This window comes from Arabidopsis thaliana, chromosome 4 (assembly GCF_000001735.4).
Source record: "Arabidopsis thaliana chromosome 4, partial sequence".
In the NCBI taxonomy this organism is placed as follows: Eukaryota; Viridiplantae; Streptophyta; class Magnoliopsida; order Brassicales; family Brassicaceae; genus Arabidopsis; species Arabidopsis thaliana.
The window spans coordinates 14,984,352-15,002,876 of NC_003075.7; the positions used below are offsets into that span (position 1 = coordinate 14,984,352).

Consider the following 18,525-nt stretch of genomic DNA (forward strand, 5'->3'; position numbering starts at 1 on the left):
AAAAAGAAATTCGATGGCTGCCCTGGACATTCTTTACCTCTAACTTCTTTATGGTTAGCTCTGTAAGTTTCAGAATCTTCTTTGCGCCAGTAAGCTAACTTAAGAGCGTTGTCAACAGTTAGTTGTAAAAAAAAGACTAAAGAGGTTTCATAAAGTAAGATATGTGAAGACCAAAAGCCAGCTACCTCGTTAATCAAATCCGTCTCTACAAGCACAAGAGAGTTTGCATAGGACTAGGAGTGAAATAGAGCAATAACTTACTATCTTTCTACATTTGCGTTAACCAAAGAAACTTCCCAATTCTCATGGCTCATGGGATTACATTCCATTCTCAAAGCCACTTAACTCCAAGTGTCAGCCCTAATATAAAAAAAACTTCGATCATAGTGGTATACGAGGACTAGACTAATTTGTAACCGTGTGGAGTAGTGCTTCTTTTTTCATCGTCCAATCATAGTTAAAGCATGCCCGGAGAAAGGGATTACCTGCAACCACCATGTGTCCGGTTTAACCGCGTAGATGAATACTAGCTCACTTTGGCCTTGGAATTCCTTTAAGCGGTGTCTCTCTCCAAAAGAGAGAGACTTGATCGTCGATCTCCACAATTTTGAAACGGTGTTGAATCGTAAGAATGATTTCACAGGAAGTCTCACGAGTATCTCCTCTATTAGATCGTGCATGTGGTAGTTTTGGATTCTGTTCTTTTTTCATTGGTGAAGTAGTGATTAGAAAGTTTAGGGTTTTTATTTTCTTTCTTATAGATCATGCGTGCATGCATGTATGTAACTAAAATGGAAATTCTCCTTTCAATTTGGGCTTCGGACCTTATGTGTAAGATTTTATTTTTTTTCAACTTTTCTAGGAAGAACAACATTATCGTCATCGCTACATTTAGTTCATATAGTTTTTTCGCTATGGTTGAGTAAATGGACAAAAACAGCTTGTTATTGTCTTATGCTTCCATGATTTTTTTTTTTGCCATGAAACTATTTAGAATGATAATCTACGATTGTAAACCTAAAATTTTTCATTTTTATGAAATTTTTACAATTTTAGCAAAAAAACATAGATATAGAGAAATCGTCTTAATATATATGGCTGCAGCGAATAACTAATTGTATCACCATTTTCTCTTTTCTTGATTAATGTTAGCTAATAAAAATAGAAACAAGTATTCAAATTAAAAGAGCTTCTTTTTTTTTTTTTTTGTATCAATCATTATGAAGAAGATGCAAGTGACTATATTGGTTTCACCAGCACCACATCGTTGCGTGAATCAGTGGATTGACCCATTTTGCAGATGCCAAAATATTTCAAACTCAACATTCCGATAACTTGGATTGTTTGTCAAGTTAAGGAACCCTAGAACCAAAGGCTTCAACCGCAGAATTATATTACCAAACTAGTAGTAGATATATACAAAATTACATAAACTTCACAAATCTTAGATGTTGATCTACCCTATAAAATCCGCATTACGCAAGTACCACGCCAAAAACATCTAAAACTATATCCCTTCGTAACAAACATTCTCTTGATTCTAAAACATAAAATGAAAACCATGTCAATTTCTGAGGGGTTAGGGTTTGAGGAAACCTTTGGTAGTGCTAAAAGGTGTACACTTCTTTTTGTTTGTTTGTTGAATCTACAAATCTATCTGTAAAAGATACAAAATAAAAACAGCAAAATTTCCCGTGTTTTCAAGAGGCTAATAATCTGGTTAGCATCTTCGTCCTGATGCCTATATCTATGTCAAGATCCCTTCATGTGTCAACAAGACATATATGATCATGAGGCCATAGAAATGGCTAGTGGCATCTCACTTTCATGCGAAGCGATAGTAGAATTACTGGAGGTTGACATTCGTTTCTTCGATTGATTCCCTTCAATCGACACTAGAACTTGGCCTTGTGGGTGAGCTATTGGCTCTGGATCATCATCATCAGGAGACTCTAAAGATTGCTCAGGAGGGTCAAGATCACGCGTCATGGTTTCTCCATTCGCGTTGTTATTATTACCACCGGATCCAACAACCATCCTAAATCCAAAAGTACGTGAAACAATGCGGTAGGCAAATGTTAGGATCCAAAAGAACCAAGGGAGACAAACAAAGACAATGCCGAGGTAGGAGAGCCAAACTGGAGGGTAAGGAAGAATTGTATATGCAATTAGACAACCGCCTCCAACCGCGATTGATAGGAAAAGAAATAAAGTAATGAGACAGATGAACGCCTGCCCCGCCCGTGGATCTGGCACAGGCATTATGATTCTAAGGAAGGATCGATCTCAAAGATGAAGAAGGATCTCACGGGACGCTTAAGGGTACTACTATATCATCCTCCATTTACAAATTGCTCTTTTTCTTCTTATTCCTCCAATCTTTTTTCTTTGTTTTTGTTATAATGATGTTGATAGGTTGAGGATGAATCAGATTTGAAACAAGAATAAACAGAATAAATCCCACGCACAATAAAAGAGCGATGAGGAAAAACGAAAACACAAGAGGGTATTTCTGTTTTGTTTTTAATTTGTTTTGTTTGTGTGTGACTTATAATTTGACAAGAATAGCCAATAGTCATTTTGTTTTCCTCCAATATTTGCCATTCCATAGAAGAGGGACGTCCGCAGATACAGGACCTATAACATTGAATATTGTTAGTTCAAAATCATTTCAAGCTTTTGCAATCTTAATTAGATAGTTGATATATGCTCATGTTAGACCAAAATAATATTTGAAACAACGTATATATGTTTTAAATGATTTTTGTCAAAGAAGATGTACCAATATAGAGTTACATATGATTGCATTTTAATATACCAATTGTGAATATATATCCAATTATATATGATTGGAAACCAGTTTGATGGTATGATTTTAATTTTAAACACATGTTCCAATTTCACATACTGATTTTAAGTTTCAATAACTTTTAAAACAGAAATTCAAGGATTCTCATTCCATTTCTATTTGTTTGTAAAAGGAAACTTGAATCATTGTTTGTTGTTCTATTCAACAAGTGTTTTTTTTGTTCATTTTGGTATAGGTAAGCATATATTTTCCCTTTATATCTTGTTCAACTTTTTGACAATTTTTAGTTTATAGGAAAAGTAGATTTCATTTGTGTAGGATTATAAGATAAGGTTGAATTGATAAATTTTTATGTTTGATTACCAAAAGTGGCAAAAGAAAACATTAGTTGACTAGTGTGACACACAACACACACAAAAAAGTAATAATATATATAATAGCAGAGTTTTCTCTCCTCTAAAAGTGTCCACGTCACTACATCTTTTTAATGTGGAGCCCACATGTTTTTACTCGCCTTCACATTTTTTCTATGCGTGAAATAGATTTAGTGATGTTTATGGGGCCACGATTTGGTCAAAAAGCCCATGAGCCAAAGAACCAAATAGACTTAGTGATGTGTATCGGGCCAAGATTTAGTCAAAAAACCTATGAACCGAAAGGACCTAAGAAAACCCAGTTAAAATTGCAAACCCTTGATTTCATTTTCTCCTATTCGATCGACGCAATTCAGAGGACGACGAAAGAGAAAAAGAGTGTTTCAGTCACTGCCCTGTTGATGCACGAATTTCAACAAAGTATATTTGTAAGTTCTTTGATAAGGGAAAAACATTCTCATCGCGTTGAAGGTCGGGAGTTAGGTCGTTCTTGCGATAAACATAGAGTTTATTAGTTTTATAGCTGCACCTTGTAAAAGGCTGCCTACGTACCCTTAGAAAAGGGATCAAGCCATACGTAGTTCATATTATAATAAGTGAGCTAGGTCATCGTTGGAGGTAGGTCGTATATTGAGATAGGCAGTTTAGAGATGAGGTGGCAGGTTGGTGACGAGCTGGCAGGTAGGCGAAGAGCTGGACGAACTTAGTTACGAGGCGAACTGGTTGATAGACAACGAGTTAGACGAACTGAGTATTTGAGTGACGAGCTGGTAGCCAGGGGCCAAGCTCGACGAAATGTAGTAGAGAGACGAGTCGGACAAATCGAGTTGTCTGGTGAAAATCTAGACGAGCTGGGAGACGAGATAGGCGGACTGTGTAGTCAATGGACGAACTGACAGCTAGGCGAGGAGATAGATGAGTTAACTTGAGGGACGAGCTGCTGACTAGGTGAGGAATTGGACGAACTGACTAGCTGACAGCTAGGCGAGGAGATGGTCGTTGAGTCATGTGGAGCTTGAAGACGATCTGAAGAACTTAAAGACGAGCTGTAGAGCTTAAAGACGAGCTGAGGAGCTTGAGGACCAGCTGAGGAGCTTGATGACGAGCTGTGGAGCTTGAAGACGAGCTGAGGAACTTGAGGACGAGCTGAGTAGCTTGAGGACGAGCAGAGGAGCTTGAGAACGAGCTAAGGAGATTGAGGACGAGCTGAGGAGCTTGATGGCGATCTGAGTACCTTGAGGACGAGCTGAGGAGCTAGAGAACGAGCTGAGGAGCTTGAAGACGTTTTAATATGGATTTCTTCCTCCTTTTTTCCATGCCTCTCTATTTATAGAAAAACTAAGCTCACTACATAAAAGGTATAATATGGTACTTTAACCTTGATCATTGTGACGTTGGTCTCCACCATATTGGCATAGCAGCTAACGGAGGCCAGCAATCTACATGTATGTCATGCTATTATTATGTAGAGGAAGGACTGAAGAGGGAAAAACCTATATGAGCCAACTTGAATGGGCTAAAGACACCACCATGGCTGAAACGTGTTGGAAACAAATCAAAACTTCACTAAATGGGATTAGAGTGGCGAGAAAAAGATTGTACATGATATCACTTCGCAACATGAAACCCCCCGACGTGTGCCATCCAAGAGATTTGGACAACACATGTGAGAAATGTTTTTTCTACAAACAAATGTTTAAGTTTATTTTTATGGTATAACTTAAACAAAACATTTAGAGAGTTGGAAACTGTTTTTAAAAAATTCCCTATAATGTTTGAGCAGTGAACTATCACAAAGACTCAAAACAAAGTTATTACTCTTATTTCTTTTGCTTTAATGTGTGTCTTTCCTTGCTGTTGTAAGGAAATTTATATTTACAATAAAATCAAACTTTTAATTAATTATCTAAGCATATCGTACTTTCAATGTTAATATTGTTATAATCCAACTCTTTTTGGCTAATTCGCGAAGAGACGTTGAAAAGTGAAATCTTCCCAAAACCAAAGAGTAGTTTCTAAGATTTTAACAGAGACACAAAGAGAAAAAACAAATGGGCGGGTTCATATTGGGCCAAAATTAACAATGGCAACGATGTGTAAAATAACTTCGTCGTTAGTCTCTGTTCTTCGCTATCCTCTGCAGCAACCGCTTAATACGAGAGAGAGAGAGAGATTTCCATTGTATTTTTAATTTAAAATAAAATATATAAAAACAAGACCAATGTAACAAATGCATTGCTTAGATATATATAACTCTAAAAAATATTCTTACAAGATAGTAAGTTTGGTCTATTGTCCTATAAATTCTAGCATATAACTGGTAACAATATGAAAAAAAAATGTAAAACTATACATAGATTACAAAAATGTAGAAATCAAAAAATAAGATTAGCAAATAACAAAGATATTCACCTTTTAATCAAAGATCAGTAAAAAAAATCGAAGTTATAATTACATACTAACAAAACCAAAAACAAACCACCAACGCGCGTGTCTCCTCCCTAGTTAATTAAAGGCAAAAGGAAGACGAGTAACACGTGGCAAATACTCTATCTGTAGCCGTCATAAAAAAAATTGTGGGACCCTACACCCTATAAATCAAGAACTACTGGTTGTTCGCCAGCGAATTAACTAAAATATTTAATAAACATAAGAAATGACAAGTTTAGCCCTCTTTCCATAGGCATAACATGGTGGCTAATTTGGGAATTTCAGCAGCATTCGGAGTCAAAATAACGATAGCGCGTGTCGGTGAAATCGCGGTATACGCGCGTCGATAGCCGCCAGGAGAATCCTTTTTTTACACAATCAAAGAGAGAGATCCCGTAAATGTTTTATACTCTGATTTCTAGGGTTTGCTTTTGATTCTCTTTCGCGTTCCAGATAAATAAATCCTTTTGTGGAATAATTTCGTGATTTCGTTTGTGGGTTATCCGAATTTTGTCTGAATTTGAGTTTTTGAGAAGGAAAGGTTTGTTTTTTCGGGGGATGGTGGAAATGAGGAAATCTGGAGGTTTAAGACCGGAGTCTGAATCGGCGGCCAGGTGCCGAGATGAGCTACCGGTGAAATTGGAGATTGCTGAAGATGATTTAGAAGAAGAGCATGGTCCTCTCAACAAACGATCTAGGGTTTGTTTATTTCTCTCCTTTTGTTTTTTTCTTCTCAGATGAGCTGATCTAATTCAGTTTCTGCGATAATTCAATAGCAATTCTTAGCATGCAGTGATGGTTTTATATTTAGCTGGTTGTGAATTGTTTGGTGATGTATTTTTTTTAATTATTGATTGTTGCATTGAATTTAGTTATGGAGTCCTGGGACAAGCTCATCGACAATGGCACCAGCTAAGTATAACCCGCTTGATGAGCCGAGTCCTCTTGGATTGAGTCTTAAGAAGAGTCCATCTTTGTTGGAGTTGATTCAGATGAAGATAACGCATTGTGGTGATCCTAAAGCAGCTGAAACGTTGAAAGCTGGTGCACTTGGCTCTGGTCTTAAGAGAGAAAGTAAAACTATTGCTGCTGCTGCATCAGTTGGACCGACTTTGGCGCCAGGAAGTATTGAGAAGCTGAAAGCTTCTAACTTTCCTGCTTCGCTTTTGAAGATCGGGCAGTGGGAGGTGAGTCCTGCGAAATGTTTCGTTTTGATATGTTTTCATGGTGGTTTCAAAATCTGACTTGACTTGGTTTCTTTTTTTGTGCAGTATAAATCGAGGTATGAAGGTGATTTGGTGGCAAAGTGTTACTTTGCTAAACACAAACTTGTTTGGGAAGTGTTGGAACAAGGTCTTAAGAGTAAAATCGAGATCCAGTGGTCAGATATTATGGCTTTGAAGGCAAACTGTCCTGAAGACGGACCTGGAACTTTGACTCTCGTGGTATAACATTCACTCATGTTCTTTTCTTTTGCTCAACATATCACTCTTGTTCAACTTTAATGATTTGACTCTTTATGTTTCAGCTTGCTAGACAGCCCTTATTTTTCCGGGAAACAAACCCACAGCCTAGAAAGCATACCTTGTGGCAGGCGACATCAGATTTCACTGATGGCCAAGCCAGCATGAACAGGTACAGGCATTTCATGTAAATTTTTTCTGAATAAATTTGGTGATGTCCTAGCTTCAGCTAACGATAGTCTCCCTGTGATCTGTTAGGCAGCATTTTCTGCAATGTGCTCAAGGGATAATGAACAAACATTTTGAAAAGCTCGTTCAATGTGATCATCGTCTGTTCCATCTAAGCCGACAGCCGGAGATAGCTATTGACTCTCCCTACTTTGATGCACGGCAATCTATTTTTGAGGATCCAAGTGAATCAAAAGGCCATCCTTTTGGGAATTTGAATCTTAGTACAGGTCCTTCGATCTCTGGGACTCAGAATTTAGCATCTCCTGTTGGGGCTCAGTCATCATCTGAGCATATGTATCTGTCTCATGAAGCACCATCACCCAGCTCAGGTATTATGATGACTGCTCGCTCATTCTAGTTGCTTTCATAACTCGTTATTAGAATATAATTTTTCATTTTCACTTTTGTTGAACCTGATTAGGATTGTGGATTTATATTTCTGTTTGTTTGCTTCGTTCATCTCTAGTGATAGATGCTCGTGCAAATGAAGGAATTGGGGGTTCTGAAGCAGTCAATTCAAGAAACAGAACAGATTGTGGTCAGATCGAAGCACCTGGAATACACCAATCTATGTCACTGAGTGATTTCCTTGCGGTTCTCTGTGATACAAAAAACACAACGGATTTGAATCTGGCTGACGACGTAGATGGACTACACCAATCTATGTCAGTTAGTGATTTCGTTGCATATTTATCTGATTCAAGAAACATAACTGATTCAGATCAGATAAAAGTACCTGGACTACACCAATCTATGTCAGTGAGCGATTTCGTTGGACTTCTCTCTGATTCTGCTGGTGGAAGTCATCCGGAACATATGGAGAAATTTGAGATCATGAAACAGCAGTTGCTAAGTGATAATATCCAGTTCGAGGCACCAGATGAGAAGTCTCTCATGCCAAGGGTTAACTCTTTATTCAACCTCTTGTACAAGGATCCCAACGTCGCTGCAAACTCACAGCTCAATACCGAAATGTCGGTTGGATTGAAGTCTGAACCCAAGGGAATTGTTTCTGACAACAACAACAACAACAACAACAACAACAGAGTTCTTGATACAGCTTCTAGCAGCAAACCACAGGGTATGTTAAGGAAAGACTCATTCAGCGATTTGCTATTACACCTCCCCCGGATCACATCCTTGCCAAAGTTCTTGTCCAACATTTCAGAAGAAGATGGTGATGCATATAATAGATAATTTATAGATACCGCCTTTCTTTTCTGGATTTGGCAAGTATAGGAACCTGGACTAGTAGCTTTTCTGTTTTTTTTTTCTTGTAAATCAAAATTATCACTTGGTAACTACAACCCCCACAGGGATTTGAAGAAACATGTTTTGATGATTAATTTCTGTATATTATTCCCAATATAAACCAAAGTTGGCAGAGGCAAAAGATTCCATTATTTATCCTAAAACTTTTTTATTTTCTCGTAATATTTAGTAATCTTTTTATTACAGCATTCAAATTATAGCAGAGTATGTACAATACAAGGAGAAAAGATTAAACTAAGATCAGTGATCATCAGCTGTACATAAAGAAGAAAGATATGAAAATAAAAGAAAGTTAAAGAAGAGACAAATGAAACCCACAAATCATATAAAGGGGCTGTCTGGTTTTAGATTGTGTTATTTGAATTCAAAGTATTTACATTTTTTGTTCTTTTTTGGGGGGAGGGGGTTTCTTCCATCACGTCTATCTGCTGCCTTAGGAACAAGCAAAAGGATCAGGAAGCTTGTTGATGAATAGCAGTGTCAGGAAGCATTGCTATTGTCACTATGAAGTATTCACATCCTGAAGAGAGACCATAAGGGTTTGATGTTGTTGTTGCTGAAGTTGATGTTGAGATTGAACTTGATGCCAGAGTTCTCGAGCCCTGGTCTGAGCAGAGATGATGTGTCTTACCCGCCTCAGGAGAAGCAGAAGCTGAAAGTTGTGATGGCAGTTTCACTATTTGGCGCTCTATGTGGACAATCTGTCCAACAATGTATGTAGGCCGGCTTGGGAGATGATCTGTGAACAATGCCTCAGATTCAGAGGACAAGTAGTAATTTGGGCAGTTCCTGTTGATTGCCTCGTAATGCCCTGCTTGGTTTAGCACAAATGCTGCTATCTCATGGACTTCAAGACGACCGAATGATATCTTTTCCTTATTTGCCTGTCATCACAAGAATTCACCAATTTTCTCATTCAAAACCGAGGACACTCCAAATTATGAATGTGTAGTAAAAGGAGAAAGAAAATTTACTGCAAGAAACCATGACTGTTACTAGAGATAACACGAGTCTACCTGCTTCCCAAGTTGGTGTTTAGTGTACAATGTTTTCACCAGCTCTTTCTTTTCCTCCAAATCCTTTCTTGTCTGTTCACTTGTGGCTTCAAGATTTTGGCACTTCTCCAATAATTCCTCCCGGTGTTTGGAGAGGAAGCTAACTTTGTCTGCCAGGACTCGGATGCATTTCCGGAACTCAGTAGTACCATCATCTTCATTTTCATTAACGGAGCTGTGAAATTCCCAAGTAGGAGAAATGCAAATTCAGAGAAACATTTTCAGAACAAGAGCTTGAAAGTGGATAAGTACTGCCATATACACAAGAGAAAAAGAACTAAGGTTATCTTTTTGGGAAGCGTACAGATGGGAACTTACTTGGCTAAAGCTTGAGCCAAAGTTCGCAAGGAGTCAGCAAAATCAGCAATCCCACTACCAGCACAGACAGAGCTCCGGAATCTTTCAAAGAGACCTCGCATCTTCACAGCTGATGCACGAAGTGCAGTATACTGAGAAGCTCTACGATCAGCAGCACAAAGATGGGTCTGGGCTTCTTCTCTTGCTTCATGTAAGCAGTTCTCCAAATGCGCACAATTCATCTACAACCAAAATAGTAATGTATACCACATCAGAGGTAAAAATTTAGAGGGAAAGGTTCCTATAATGTGTAAGGTGCACAAGCTATCTGGTGACGCAGAAATAGCAGAACCATGCTTCTCTAGATATTTCTAATTGAAATGTCTGCCAAATCACAAACATTAAACTGTTCATAACCCTCTCGTTAGAATGTACAAGTAAACTAACTGAGAGAAACGAAGAAAATTCACAATTGAATGACTGGTCAACCAGGTGTAATCCAAGATATCATGAAAGCCTTGATCTATGGCTCCTGGAACTGGTTGGCTTCAACTGGTTTAGGCATTGTGCAAAAGCATATTGAACCTTCCTAGTCCAGATGATTGACATCACTACCAGTAAAAGATACACAGAAAATAGACCTGATACTAGCACCTTAGATACTAGAATTTATGAGACGTCTAGGACACAGCAAATACCAGCAACCAAAAGAGTAACAGAAAATGGTGTAAAGATAGATAACACACCAAAAAAGAAAGACTAGCTCCTAGACTAACGATACAATGAATAGATTATAGAGTTAGAAAGATAAGAGAAATCTGCCAAACCTGGGATTCTTCGAGAAGCTTCTGATTCGTTTCCAACTCTCTGCTCAAATTGGATACCTCTTCCATAGCACCATTTAGCTTGGACTCCATTTCACTCAGTTTATTGGACTTTTCCATCAGCTCATTTCTAAGTTCCAAGATAATATCACCACTGTCTTTGGCATCTAAACCTCTGCCAGTTGCCACATTATCATCCAAAGATTTTTGTGGGCTCTCAGCTGTCGAACTGTTACTTAGAAACACACCCATTTCCCCAGCCTCACTATCTTTTCCACCTTTCTCGTTGTTTTGCTGGCTTTCCAGCATCGATGAGTCAAGCGGTTGACTGAGCACCTGAGAGGAATCCACCATATTCTCATCCATACCTTCCCGAGCTTTACATGGCTGCTTGCTAGTAAGATTTGAAACACAAGAGACCTCATCCATTGGTTCTGAACCAGATACATGAGTTTTGTTGCCTTCCACGTCACTTGAAGCTTCTGCTTTGTATTCACTAACTTTTTCATGCATAAGGTTTAAGCCAGATACATCCTTATTATTATGTCTCTGTCCCTGTAGATACTCATCAGAGAGACGTTGTTCCAGTTCACGGATGCGCTTCTCATATGAATCACAGTGCATTTGTTTTTCCTTGAGCATAAGTAGAAGATGTTTCTCATACTCATCTTTGGCCTGCAATGCCTCTGCTGTTTTATCTGCAGCATTTTTCAACACATTTTCTACTTCACTTTCATCCAGTACCTCATATTCAAATTGTGGGCCTAATGAACAGATCCGAGAGATTGCAGAAGCAAGGTCAGCTTTTAGTTTTGCATTCTCAACTTCCATCTTGCTGGTTCCAGCTATCTCTATTAATTCAGAGGCTGCTAGGATATCATCAAAATTGTCTTTGTCAAAAGTGTCTATACCTATCTCCTCAGGCTCAGCGGAAAGCGAGCTATCACCAGACATGGTCAGTGAACTCTTTAAGGATGCAATCTTCGAATGTAACCCAACTAGAAACTCAGGAGCATATCGATCAACATCTGAGATTTCAATATTGAGCAAACTAGTATCATACGGAGCAACATTGACATCACACTGAGTAGGAGTATCGTATAAACCCATTGAAGCCAACACGTCACGAGGTACAAAGGGGCCATGGGTTTTAAGAAACTCCTCACGTTTCCTGACCTCTGTTTCCCTCTTCATAGCAAGCTTCTCTGCCAATTGCCCAGCCATGCCCATGTAAAGCTTCATAGAGGCTTTTCTTCTCACCACCTCTGCAAGACAGGCCCTATAAGCGGGGCCAACACCACGGACTAACTTCAAGTCTGCAAATAAGTCATCCTGGCGAACCATTGCCTCTCTAAAAACGGGAAACTGTAACTTAGCATCTTTGATGATATATGTGACGTATGTTATCTTTTGCATGTAACCGTGTACAAAGTTGTTCATCTCATTCTTCTTGTTCTTGCAGAAATCCAGTAATTCTGAAATTGAGTTATAGCAAGCTTGCATTTTGGGAAGGTGATTCTTGTCATGCACTTCGTACATAGGACCCAGGGCTGAAACAGCATCATGGGGACGCAGAGATGAGGACACTTGGCTAGACATACAATCATCCACAAGTTTCTTAACCGTATTGACATCTTTGCTGTTTCAAGATTTATAAAACACAGTCAGATAAACAACATAAAATTTCCAACAGAGACATTATAAAAGGTGTTCCCAGCTAATGAAATGAACAAACCTGAGAGACTGCATAATGCTCTTTTCCTCATCAATGAAGCGTTCATGATCCTTAACAGTCACTTCTAAGTTCTTCATTGATAAAGAAGCCCTGCAGGCAAACAACTCTTCTACCTTGCGCTTGACCTCGACAAACATCTGCTGGAACTGTGCAATCTTATTCTCAAATTGCCTGTGAGAGCTTGCACAATTCTCCACAGCCTTTTTGAGGTTATCTTCCTTGACAAAGTCCAACAAGCATTTCCTTGACTCAGTTTGAAGATAAGGGTGAATCTTGGCTGACCTCAATTTCTCAATATCCCTTCCAAAATTCATCAGCAAATCAGAGTGGAGGCGGTGTTGATGCTTATAACGCTTCATAAATTCAAGAAAGTTCTGATAGATCACCCTGTAATACTGTTCCAGATTCCTAGTAGCAACTTCAACAGCCCGCTGCTGTACCTTTTGCTCTCTCGTTAACCTTTCGCAGTTCTCATGCTTCACAACCGTACAATTGTAGATGGTGCGGCCTTTATGGAAATGGTAACGAAATTGCCTTTCATACAAAGGTAAAGCCTTTAAAGCTGGATCCGATGCATCATCCAAGGGATGATGTTCATGTAATGAAGCCGGTGGTAAAGCATCAGCAACGTCTTGCAAATCTACATCTTCTGGTGATGGCGGATGAGAGTTACTTTGCAGCATAGCCTTGTTGAAAACAAACACTTCCCTGTCACTTGCAGGAAGTCCAAAAGCAGAAAGCAGCTTTTGTGGCTCAAGCTTCATGTCTAGCGAGAGAAGAAGCTGATCAGATAAGGCAATACCAGAAACAGATTCAACGAAACGCATCACAGATTCAACTGAAGTAGTCTCGCTGCATTGAAATTCAAACGAGTGGCCATTCTCAGCCACACAAAGAAGAAGCTTGCCATCATCGGCGAAACTCTCAGTGAAGCTTCCGCTCATCGTAACCACCAAAGGACCCAAAAATCCTCAACCACAGAATCAATACCCCAAAGTTCACAGCCAAATTAAGAAAGGTGACTCACCTAATCAAATTAGGAACCAAAATAGGCAAGGCTGCCAAAATCAAAAGCCCTCCAACACAAAATCCCAACCACGAATCTGTAAAAGCACAGAGCTTTTCTATATCCTCGATCCTTGACCAAAATCCAGATTCACCAAAAACCCTCGTCGAATCTCGGAGCTTTTGATATGTTTCACAGAAGACCTTTAAACCCCAAGTATCCAGACCTGATCACGACCAGGATACACACAAATTCAGAATCCAGCGTTAGCTAATGTTATCCCAAAGTACCCACCACGAAATTTTCTCAATTCTCGAAATTTAAGCGAAATTCACCAAATCAAATATTCAACCGAATCAATATCCCCCTTCTTTCGCCTTCGTTGCACCCAGAAGAATTTATCCTCTTTTTTGCTTTTTTTGTTTCTATTTAAAAAGGAAAAAAAAAATTAAGCTAACCCTAGAAGACGCAAAAGCAGACGTGATACGACAAAGGAACGCGATTGCGTGAAGAGACGAGTGTCAAAGTCGAAGAATTTATCCGAAGCCGCAACAACAAAGGATCAAACTTCTCTTCACGAAAACCTCTTTCACCACTATACTTAAACAATTAATATCCTCAATTTTCTTCTTCTTCTTCTTCCTCTTCCACTTCGCTTCTTCCTTTTTTCTAATAAATTTTTGACATTTTCAATAATGGAAAGTTGCGCAGAAGCTTCTAATGTAAGTTTACTCTCTCACGCAAACACCAGAGTCGAAGAACCCTTTCGCTCTTCTTCATCTGTTGTCCAAGACAAGACAAGATAAAGCCTGTTTTGTTATAAAAAGTAATTATTTTAATTTAATATTTTTATGGGGGAACGGTAATTCTGTAAGTATTTCAGTTTCACCCCAATAGTTTTGTAAATGGTTTAATTTACCCCTAACAGATTTAAAATTTACACAACCGGTTACATTTGGTTCGGTTTATTTACTTTGGTTTTTCACAAAAAAAAACACATAACGCAACCATAAATTGTACTGTATATGGTTTTGAGTAACGGTATCAACATGAATTTCGAACATGTAAAATCACATTGGATATACACAAAAATAACAACACAAAAGAATAACAAAATTATCTTTTTGGTTCCTAAAAAAATCTGAATCTTGGCGATACGGACAAACAAAAAAAAGTTCAATACAATAAAATTGTGGAGCCAATAAATTACTTTCATTTCTTTTGATACCAAAACTTATAACCAACCTTCAAAACCAGCATAACTCTACTCGTTAATCTTGTTATATTCCTAGATTTGAACCATCGTGGCCATATAACTGAAAGCTGAATTCATTGTGTAAGTAACGTATGATATGATAATACTATATGTGTATAAATAGGTGGACACATATATGTATATAAACTAAATTTGGCATTTCCTATCATATGATATGATAAGCTTGATTGGCATGTGATGTGGATTGGACCACACAAACACACACACACAGAAGATGTCCATAGGCCATAGGCGGTCCATTATTATTGGTAAGAAATGATTAAATTAAGTATGCAAACAACTTGACATTGAAAATGATCTTCTGAAAGTGATATTTCAATGTTTTCACACAATCTTGCCCGTAAATGGTTGCATTTAATTGTTACTAGATAGAAAACGGAAAAAAAGAACAATTTTTTTTTTTGTGTTTTTGTTTTTAATCTCTTTCTAATTATGTTTTTGTGAATAACTGTGTGTTTGATTAATATATTGTTTTCGAGATTCATCATATAATATTTGTTACACTCTATAGATGTGATAGAGTTATCTACTACACCAATAAGATATAAGAAGGCCACATTTTGATTGTAATTGTATATATGAATATCTGTGGACAAAAAGGTAACACTTCACATAATTCCAAAGGCTACGTAACATCAGATTGGTTGAGCTTCCACATGGGAATTCGGCAAATCTGTAATCTTCTGTATATGCCAAATATGTAATTCTTAGACTTAGGAAAAAATGGTCATCTCTTCAATAATAATACTTCTAATTAAATGGTCCTCACTAAAACAATGTTTACTTAATAAAACGTATAAACAAATAGATTTTGTTACATATAAAAGTATAACCTAAAATGCATGCAGCAAATTTCTGGATTGTTAGCATATAGCTCAGAACAATCGGAAACAAGATGTGCTGCCACCTGAAACAAACATACTAATATATGATTATTAAGTTGACATGACCTAAGGGGAATCTCGTGAGATTCGTTTTTTGACAACTTAGCTTTGGATCCAGAATCAAACATAGCCCACACAAATGAAAATAGGATAACATGGATTCCACAAACTCTTCACACTTTTTATATTATATATAGTACTTGTGATTTTATAATATAAAATAAACTATATCAATGATATTAGCTAGATATTTAATTCGCGTTGAATGTGGATACTACAAGAGTTTGATAGATTAAATTGATTCAAGCAAATATTTTAGTGGGAATTTGTAAAACACTACATCTTCGTTATCGACTTGGGTATGAGACTAAGAGACAATATATATATATTCTATTAAAAAAACTCACTGTTACATGCGATAAATGGATGAATAATTCTTGCTTAATTAAGTTTGAGTATATTACTTTGTTTGTGACAACCGAAATAGTGTCAAGAACTTCATATCACTCGGTGGATTACTTTATTTGATTGAATCTTAGTTGATAACGAAATCCTTTCTTTTTCTATGTATTTCGATTATTAATGTAATCAGAAAATTTTAAGTATTTTTTCACGTTATCCAACTTTGAGAGTACTGTCCTTGTGTTGGCCAATAAGTGGTTGAATATATGGTAAAAGTATAAAAGCTCCCATCATGTTGGACCTACTAGCTTTGCTATATATAAAATGTCCTGTCATTGCATAACGTACCACTTTCTGAATCTGTTTTACGTGCCTATCAATGATTTGTCTTTAACACTTACCGTAATATTCTACAATTAAGTTCAAGTGCCTAGATTTTCTAAATGTGTATAAAGACATTATATATGGCAAATGATCCTTTAGATAACCATTTCATTTAAATCAAGCATTCGATTCGCATTCATAGATAAAATACTATTCACCGGTCCAGTTCTAACTAGCCATCCAGTCTGGTTAGAAAGCAAAATTGTTTATTTTATTTTAGGTTCAGTTTTCAGATCGGTTTTCTAACACTGTTTTGGTTTGGTTCTCGTATCGGTTCAACCGGATTGGATAGTCATAAAGAATTTGAAGTCCTTAATTAAGCCCAAAACAAGTAGAGCCCATATATATACTAACAAAGCCGTGATTAGGGTTTTTGGTTTTCGTCAGAAGATTTCAAGGTTTAGGGTTTCTGCAATTCAACCATGGCAGAGCAGGTTTGGATCTACATTACATTGTCTTTATGTTATAATTGGGGATTGCTAGTTGTTGGATTCTCGTTTTCTGGGTTCTTTGATTTTGGCTTTTAATGATGGATTGGTGTGTTTGCAGACGGAGAAGGCGTTTCTTAAGCAACCAAAAGTTTTCTTAAGGTAATTGTCACACCTCAAAAATTCAACTGCTTTGTATTTTGGCTATGGTCTCTTTATGCTTATGATTCAAATGTTCTATCAGCTCGAAGAAATCTGGTAAGGGAAAGAGGCCTGGTAAAGGAGGTAATCGTTTCTGGAAGAACATTGGCCTTGGTTTCAAAACTCCAAGAGAGGCTATTGAAGGTACTGTTTTTATGTCTCAGCTCTCAATTTTGCTTTACCATGTCTAGAAGAAGCTTCATTTGTTAAAAAAGTTGGATTCTTTAGAGAACTTAGAGGATTTTGGTTTAGTGTCTCTAATTTGGTTGTTGAGACATTTTCTGAGTAATCTGATTTTAGAGTAATGCCGCTTTGTTAGTATTCTCATTGATCTAAGACTTGGGTAGTAGATTGGTGGTATTTGCCCAATTTTAGGAGCTTTGGGGAAATTGTTTGACATAGCTATGTTTTTTCTTGATTTTATTTGCAGGAACATACATTGACCAGAAATGTCCCTTTACTGGTACGGTTTCAATCAGGGGTCGCATCTTGTCTGGAACTTGTCACAGTGCAAAGATGCAGAGGACGATCATTGTTCGTAGGGACTATCTTCATTTTGTGAAGAAGTATCGAAGGTAAAAGGATCGGTTTTGTTATTGTGTTCAAATTCTCTCAGCTTATTTGAAACCCTCCAGCTAAATGCTTAATCCTACCAGATATGAGAAAAGACACTCAAACATTCCTGCTCATGTTTCCCCGTGCTTCCGTGTCAAAGAAGGAGATCGTGTTACCATTGGGCAATGCAGGTTAGGAGCACTAATATCTATATACTTGGTTTTTCGTTCAAAGGAATTCATGCTATTGTATAATACTGCCTGAACTTTGATACCATCTTTATTTATCACGCAAGTTTCTAAACTTATCAAGTTAACGATTCAGGCCATTGTCAAAGACGGTGAGGTTCAATGTCCTGAAGGTCATTCCGGCTGGAAGCTCTTCTATCGGGAAAAAAGCATTCACTGGAATGTAAAAGAGATTCAGATTTGTTGAAAAGGTGCGAACTAGTATTCTAAGAGTTTAGAATTTTTCTAGCAGAGTTATTGGATTCGTTTCTTAAGATCTATGATCAAAGGAAACCAGATTTTCTGTTTCATTTAGTGATTCAAGTATCAAGATATGTCTATGGTTATAGTTTTACTCCAATATATCTAGTCATGAGTTGCTATCTACTAGTCATGATTTCGATGAAAAGTGGAATTATGCTTTTGCTATCTTGATATTTATCTTTGTCTAATCGATATTTCTTGCTTCCATTACATTAATTTCTGAAAATGATATTTAAGAGAAAACAATACAGAAGTTGCATAACTCCAGGGAATGCTATGAACGTGCAGCCTCATTCTATGCCATACATTTATATAAAAGCTCCGATTGCACCCCTTAAGCTTATTAAGTCATCTTCAAAATTAGAAAAAGAGGTGCCTAAGTCATGGCGAAAATTAGTCGAATGAAAA

At 37.5% G+C, this 18,525-nt stretch overlaps 4 protein-coding genes and 1 long non-coding RNA gene across 5 annotated transcripts; 3 read left to right on the forward strand and 2 right to left on the reverse strand.

Annotated features, from left to right (window-relative positions):
- Positions 1–1,207: 1,207 nt before the first annotated feature.
- Positions 1,208–2,525, reverse strand: AT4G30770 (Putative membrane lipoprotein). Its single transcript, NM_119223.3, has one exon. The coding sequence runs from the start codon at positions 2,260–2,262 to the stop codon at positions 1,789–1,791; it is 474 nt and encodes a 157-aa protein (NP_194806.1). The 5' UTR covers positions 2,263–2,525; the 3' UTR covers positions 1,208–1,788.
- A 3,409-nt stretch (positions 2,526–5,934) lies between these two features.
- Positions 5,935–8,734, forward strand: AT4G30780 (ATP-dependent DNA helicase). Its single transcript, NM_119224.5, has 6 exons — positions 5,935–6,312; positions 6,486–6,800; positions 6,885–7,058; positions 7,142–7,248; positions 7,335–7,636; positions 7,774–8,734. The coding sequence occupies exons 1-6, from the start codon at positions 6,172–6,174 to the stop codon at positions 8,502–8,504; spliced, it is 1,770 nt and encodes a 589-aa protein (NP_194807.1). The 5' UTR covers positions 5,935–6,171; the 3' UTR covers positions 8,505–8,734.
- Positions 8,045–14,298, reverse strand: AT4G30790 (autophagy-like protein). Its single transcript, NM_119225.3, has 5 exons — positions 12,491–14,298; positions 10,759–12,394; positions 9,953–10,173; positions 9,596–9,809; positions 8,045–9,463 (listed from the first exon to the last, which is right to left on the reverse strand). Exons 1-5 carry the CDS (start codon positions 13,432–13,434, stop codon positions 9,032–9,034), a joined length of 3,447 nt encoding a protein of 1,148 aa, NP_194808.1. The 5' UTR covers positions 13,435–14,298; the 3' UTR covers positions 8,045–9,031.
- A 445-nt stretch (positions 14,299–14,743) lies between these two features.
- AT4G08355 lies at positions 14,744–14,989 on the forward strand. Its single transcript, NR_142201.1, has one exon. It is a non-coding gene; the product is annotated as an other RNA (long non-coding RNA).
- Positions 14,990–16,608: 1,619 nt separating this feature from the next.
- AT4G30800 (Nucleic acid-binding, OB-fold-like protein) lies at positions 16,609–18,320 on the forward strand. Its single transcript, NM_119226.4, has 6 exons — positions 16,609–16,876; positions 16,992–17,032; positions 17,115–17,215; positions 17,502–17,646; positions 17,728–17,817; positions 17,951–18,320. The coding sequence occupies exons 1-6, from the start codon at positions 16,865–16,867 to the stop codon at positions 18,039–18,041; spliced, it is 480 nt and encodes a 159-aa protein (NP_194809.1). The 5' UTR covers positions 16,609–16,864; the 3' UTR covers positions 18,042–18,320.
- Positions 18,321–18,525: the final 205 nt, after the last annotated feature.